This window comes from Pezoporus flaviventris, unplaced genomic scaffold (assembly GCF_033815535.1).
Source record: "Pezoporus flaviventris isolate CSIRO_AGI_PZ_B2104156 unplaced genomic scaffold, CSIRO_AGI_Pfla_v1 ptg000002l, whole genome shotgun sequence".
NCBI classification, from domain to species: Eukaryota; Metazoa; Chordata; class Aves; order Psittaciformes; family Psittacidae; genus Pezoporus; species Pezoporus flaviventris.
Window position 1 is genome coordinate 70,129,668 of NW_026892550.1, and position 6,583 is coordinate 70,136,250.

At 51.6% G+C, this 6,583-nt stretch overlaps 1 protein-coding gene across 1 annotated transcript in view; it reads right to left on the reverse strand.

The window, feature by feature from the left end:
• The window catches only part of LOC133274871 (adenylate cyclase type 10-like), a 28,205-nt gene extending 23,159 nt beyond the window's left edge, over positions 1 to 5,046 (reverse strand). Inside the window, exon 1 of the mRNA XM_061464450.1 lies at positions 4,904 to 5,046. Coding sequence (XP_061320434.1) covers positions 4,904 to 5,046 — 143 coding nt within the window. The remainder of the gene's footprint in view (positions 1 to 4,903) is intronic.
• Between the last annotated feature and the right edge of the window lie 1,537 nt (positions 5,047 to 6,583).

A 6,583-nucleotide genomic window follows, 5' to 3' on the forward strand; every position in this document is an offset into this window, starting at 1 on the left:
ATGTTAGTCACTAAGGGTCTTCAAAACATGTATCCAATCATAATATGCCAAATCACTGTAAGTGCTTCAGCTCAACTAAGCAGACTGGGTTGCTGAGTTGCTAAGCAGACAATTCTACATCGAAGGCAATTCCCGATTTGTTTTAATGTTGACTCTGTAAGACATGCAACACTGCAGAACCTTTTGTTGTTGGAACAGGGACATGGATGTGAAGAGTCTGATGGAATGTCTTGTATGAGTCTCTCTGATTATGTTAATTCGATGCACGCACAGCTGAGAACCCTGGCTCAGCTTACCCAGCAATAGTAAATGAGCAATATCCTAAGAATAACTAGATGGTTGTCTTCACGGGGCATTACAGGTTGAGTCAGACACTGCTGTTTAAAAGTATTGCACTTATGTATCATGATTAGGTTAATCATCGTAGCTATTAGACTTGTTTATAGTTGTGTGATAAAACAGGTGAACAGAATAACCCATAATGCCTTGCTTGCACAAAGAAAAAGGGGGGAATTGTTGCAGAATGACTCTAAGAGCAGGACCATAGAGTTCTGGAGGACTGTGCAAGCAAGGCAGGGGGTGGCCCCCACAGGTGGTCGGAGACCGGACCTGGGAGGACAATGTGGAGGAAGCTGTGGGGGGGCTAACCAATACTGTTGCGCCAAGAAGGAGTGGCTGAATACCACTCCTATATATGTGTGAACTGCGTCACAAATAAGGTAGAAGTTGCTTATCACCCATATTGGGTTGGCCTGTCTGATTCTCCTCGCCGCTTACAAGGTGCCACCAGTTCATTTCCCCAGTTAATTCTTGAATCCTCATGAAAAATAACGTAGTAAAGCTGGGATAACCCCAGGAGTGGAGGAGCAGGCTTGCCTGTGCTACACGTTCCCTGCATTGAGGGTCTGTTCTGCTGCAGGTCTGACGCTGCCAGACACAGGCAGGGGTAGGCAGGATCAAATGCAATCATTAGGCATGTTTCATAGGATTGACCAGGAAGAGTCATTCCTGCGTGAGAGGCCAGGCCGGGACCTTGTTGAGAGCCACAGAGTGGCTGGCACATGCCCTTTGTACCTGGGGGGACGTTACTGGGGTCCATTTGGGGGCGTTTCTCTCTCCAACCACAGCCAACACCAACCAATGCCACTCATCTTCACTGCTGGAACCCCACCAAGGTCAAGCTGGTCCAGTGCCGAAAAAACATCAGGGCTCAGAGCTGTTTAATGCAGAGGGGAGAAGGAGATGAACCCCAAGCAGTGGCTCTTACACAAGAAGTAATCAACTCTGCAGCGATGCCTTGCACTATTTTCTGTTTTGCTCTGTCCCAGAGCACTTAAATCAATCCAGTTTAGTCTCACTGCTTCTCAGGTTAAAAATCCCCCCTAAGACAAAATCTTCCAGCTTTCAGAGGGGGAAAATCTGGGAAATGACCCCTCCAGGATACATTCACACTGACCTAAATGAGGTTAAAGCCGCCTGCTGAAGCAAGAAAGTGCAGGCATATCACGCAGTGCACTGATTGATTACTATTAAGACCACACAGACATGGATATTTTCCTTCCCGCTTCTCCCAGATCACTTTGCCAGGATCCCAGTGGCACCCAACAGCCAGACCACGCACATAAAACCGACAAATGAGACTCTTCATCAGTATGGTGTGCTGGGTTCAGCAGTAGCAGTCATTTTCATCCTTCTTACTAGCTGGTGCAGTGCTGTGTTTTTGACTTTAGTCTGAGAATAATGCGGTAACACACCGGTGTTTTTAGCTGTTGCTAAGACACCTCATGCCATCAAGGCAGAGATGTAACATACAGATGGGCTCGTGATCAAGGGGTGAACTTAACAATGGACACTATTGCCAAGGTTATTCATGAGTGTGAAACGTGCTGCAGTTAAGCAAGCCAAGCGGTTAAAGCCTCTTTGGTATGGAGGACGATGGCTGAAGTACAAATATGGGGAGGCCTGGCAGATTGATTGTATCACACTCCCACCAACCCGCCAAGGCAAGCACCATGTGCTTACCGTGGTGGAAGCAACCACCGGATGGCTGGAGACACACGCCGTGCCCCACGCCACTGCCCGGAACACTATCCTGGGCCTTGAGAAACAGATTTTGTGGTGACACAGCACCCCACAGAGAACTGAGTCAGACAATGAGACTCATTTCTGGAATAACCTTATAGATGCTTGGGCCAAAGAGCATGGCATTGAGTGGGTATATCACATCCCCTACCATGCACCAGCCTCTGGGAAATCGAACGGTACGATGTTAAAAACTACACTGAGAGGAATGGGTGGTGGGACTTTCAAGCATTGGGATACACACTTACCAAAGGCCACCTGGTTGGTCAACACCAGAGGATCTGCCAACAGGGCTGGCCCAGCCCAGTCAGAACTTTCACATACTGTAGAAGGGGATAAAGTTCCTGTGGTGCACATGAAGAATTTGCTGGAGAAGACGGTCTGGGTTATTCCTGCTTCAGGTAAAGGCAGACCCACTCGTGGGACTGCTTTTGCTCAGGGACCCGGATATACTTGGTGGGTGATGGGGGAAGATGGGGAATTCCCATGTGTACCTCAAGGAGATTCAGTCTGGGGGGAAAACAGCCAATGAACTCAATTATATGCTGTTGCCTGGTATATAACACTTTTATAGCCCATCAGCTGGATGCCCATCCCCACCACTCTGGGCTTTGAAAAGAAGAAATGTGATGTCATGATCATCAGTGGAGAATAAAGTCATGGGAAAAGCCAGCAGCAGCAGCAGAACTCTCCTCACGTCACCATCAACTGACCCTGACTTCCCTCCGACCATCATCCCAACAAGGAATGAACTTTGACAAAACCAGGTGAGCTCAGGGGAAGCAGGGGGAGGAAGAAGGGAGAGGAAAGAGCGAGCGGCTGTGTGGTTCTGGGTTACAGGCTCAGCTTAAACCACGAAATACGGTTATTACAGTGAAGGATGATGGAACGGGCTAACACTCAAACCGGGATGGAGGAATGCCCTAAACCGAACCTAAGTAATTTCCTTAAAAATCATAAAGAAACAAACTGGGGAAGTTGAAGGGGGAGAGAGCAAGGCGGGGGGGAGGGGGGGGGGGGGGGGAACCCCAAAGGTATGAAAATAGCTTGGGTGCTAAAGGGGATCCTGCTGAGCCACAAGACCCACCCATTCCTTCCTCTGAACATACTTTCTTGGTGTTTTACCGGCTACTGCGAGGTAACAGCTGTCTGGGGAAGCAATATTCACCCTTCATGTGGGAAAAATGGAACTCTATCAATAATCAAGGTAACTGCAGCCTGCAAAATGCACAGGGAAGAGGCAAGGCCAGTCATGCTGTGCTTGAAGCTTCCCTGAAGCTGTTTGTTCAGGTCAGCTCTTCCATCCGCTTTGTCTTTCCCTCAAACCCAGGTTTCAAGCCCCTTCCCCAGTTACCCCCAAAACCACCCCACGCCACCGTCTCCCACTCAAACCTCCCCAAAACCACCCCACGCCACCGTCTCCCACTCAAACCTTCCCCTTCCACTGTTCCACAGGTTCCCAAAACCTTTATTTCACACACAGCCCTTTCCACCCACTTCCACAGCCCCACACACTCTCCTCAGGGAGAGGCACCCTCCCCACACCGCAGCTCTGAACCTCTGCAGCCACCTACAGGGCTGGGAGCAGCATTTTCGTTACGGGAAACCCCTCTCATTTGGAGCTAATGTAGACCTGCAGGCTCCTGGAAATCTGGGAGCAGTGTTTCCCTCAGGAGCCCCCATCACCTCAACCCCTCTCTCGTCCGGGACAGCCTTTCCGTTGTTTCCACCTTCTTTCTGCACCTCAGCCCCGGGGCATCCCCTCAGACCACTCCAGGGGGCGGAAATACCATCTCAGATTCAACTTTTCCATTTTACATCTCGCTCAGGAGGCTTGTTGTCCTGAAGTTACCCTCAAGTTTTGCTGCGGCTGGAAATGAAACCACCTGTAAGTGGCCATAAAGCTGCCAGCGGCATGGACCAGCACCCTTCCGGCAACGAGACTACCCGTCCTTTGGAGAGGCAGCTCTCTCGACGCCCCAGAGCCCAAGGCTGGTATGAGCGTGGCTCTCTTACCAGGATCCCTGCCCAGCTGCAGAGGACTGGATGTGGCTGGGCTGGATATCACACTGGGACTCCCACCCTCAGCCACTGACACGTGCTCCCACTGTACCTGGCAAAGGAAGGTGGCTCTGGTAAGCTCCTCCAGGAGCTGAAACCACAGCCCTGAGCACAGTGAGCACGCAGCTTTTGCTCTTCATGTCACAGAATCATAGTATCCCAGACTGGTTTGGGTTACAAGCGACCTTAAAGCTCATCCAGTCCCAACCCCCTGCCATGGGCAGGGTCACCTTCCACTAGAGCAGGTTGCTCCAAGCCCTGACGAGCCTGGCCTTGAGCACTGCCAGCGATGGGGGAGCCACAGCTTCTCCAGAAGAAAGGACCTCAGCTCATGGCCAGGGGAAAGGCCACATCGCCCAAGGCCTGGCTCAGCCGGTAACTTGTACAGGTGCTGCTGGGGCCAGCCAAGTGCTCGGTTGGAGTCTCATGGCCCTCGCACCCCAGCCCATCCGCAGCGGGGCGGAAAGCCGCAAGTGGCTGGGGCTCCAGGCGAGGTTCAGTGCTCAAGGCGGTGGAGCTGGCCCCTCGCAGCAGTCTAAATGCACCAAACAGCTTGCCTGTGCTCCTGACTGTGAGGATGGAAGGCACGGACCCAGAGGTAGAGTACAAGCTGGATTGCTTATTACAAGGATTACACGACATTTATACGCTTCCAAGCAATTAGCCAAGCACCTCTGTGTCTGCCTTGCGGTTACGTTTACGACATCGGGCAAAAGGTGTACCTGATCTTTCTTATCAACATCCTCTTTCCAGTTCTGACATCCTTGTTCCTTCCCGCAACGCGGAGGTGGAGGCGGCACGCCCGTGCTCTGCAGCTTCTTGTCCCGCCGCCACCAGGCGCAGCCCCTCGGCCGGAGGAAAGCCGCCGCCGCTGCCTCCGCCCGGTTCTCGCGGGAGCGCCATTTTCCTTCCCGTCGCTTCGCCTCGTGACGGACGGGATATGTAGCATTCAGATTTTGGGGCAGGTTTACATCACCTTGATTTTCTGCTGCTTTTTTAATGTTTCTCCACATGTCATGCGCTGCGTCTACCTGAGCCGGGCAGGGCCAGGCAAACACTGGTGATGGCTCTGGGATGGGCAGCGAGTGCTGCTGACAGCAGCCCCAGAGCACCCAGAGCAACAGGAGAAGCCTCGCTCGACCCTGCAGACCTCGCAGCGTGCGCAGCAGGACCCCAGGCACGAGCCAGGCTGGCCTCGCCACACGCGACGTCACAAGGGGGGGTCAGTGCACCCTGTGCCCTGGAACCGGCAGATCCCGCTGCAGCCGCCCTCCGCAGGGTCCTGCTGACCCCAAAGAGAAGGCCCCGGCCCCCAGGACTCTCCCAGCCCTGCAAGAGGCCGCACAGCGGCAGCACTAGCAGTGCTCCACTGACTCTGGAGCGAAGGAGATCAACAAATGCACACGTTCAAGAAGTTCCAAGGAAGGCCGTAGGGCATCTGGGCTGTACCAGTAACACGTGGGTGAGGTGAGACACTTCACTTGGACTGAGGATGGGAAATGTACAGTGTATACACCAGATGGACATGTCAGTGAAGCTGTACCTGTCAGTCTGAGGACCCTTTTTACCATCAGGTGACTACCACTGCCGGTAAAAAGTACTGGAAGTTGCTCATTTCCCTGCCTCCAGGTGTGAACTTCCACCTCATGGCTCTTCTAACTTGTTAAGACTTGGATGATATTGAATGCTTGCAAAGGATTTAATCCAGGGAGCCACTGGATTTGTTTAGATGAGACCACTGGGCTGAAGATAGTATTCATAGTATTACGTGAAAACTAATACATGCTTTTATATAATAGACTTCTATAATGCAACAGGATTTTAAAAGCTCTTTTAAAATGACTGCACTTGGCTGGAAAATCCTTGCGAAAAGAGGTAGATAATTTTAAAATCAATTTAAACAATAAGTAAAATGGAAAAAAAAACAACAAAAACCCAACAAAAACCAACCAAGCCCAGCAAATACTCCCAAATAAATGCCTACTTCTCCTGTCCTTTCCCTTCTCTGTCCTGCTCCTTTTGATGCAGCCCAGGATATGGTTTGCTTTCTGGGCTGTGAGCGCACACTGAAGCCGGCTCAGGTTCAGTTTCTCATTGACCAAATGCTCAAAAGGAACATGACCAGCAGGTCAAAGGAGGGGATCCTGCCCCTCTACTCTGCTCTCATGAGTCCTCACTTGGAGTATTGTGTGCAGTTCCGGTGTCCTCAACATAAAAAGGATATGGAACTGTTGGAACAAGTCCAGAGGAGGGCCACGAGGATGATCAGGGGACTGGAGCACCTCCCGTATGAAGACAGGCTGAGAAAGTTGGGGCTGTTCAGCCTGGAGAAGAGAAGGCTGCGTGGAGACCTCATAGCAGCCTTCCAGTATCTGAACGGGGGCTATAGGGATGCTGGGGATGGACTCTTCATTAGGGACGCAACAAAAACCAACCAAGC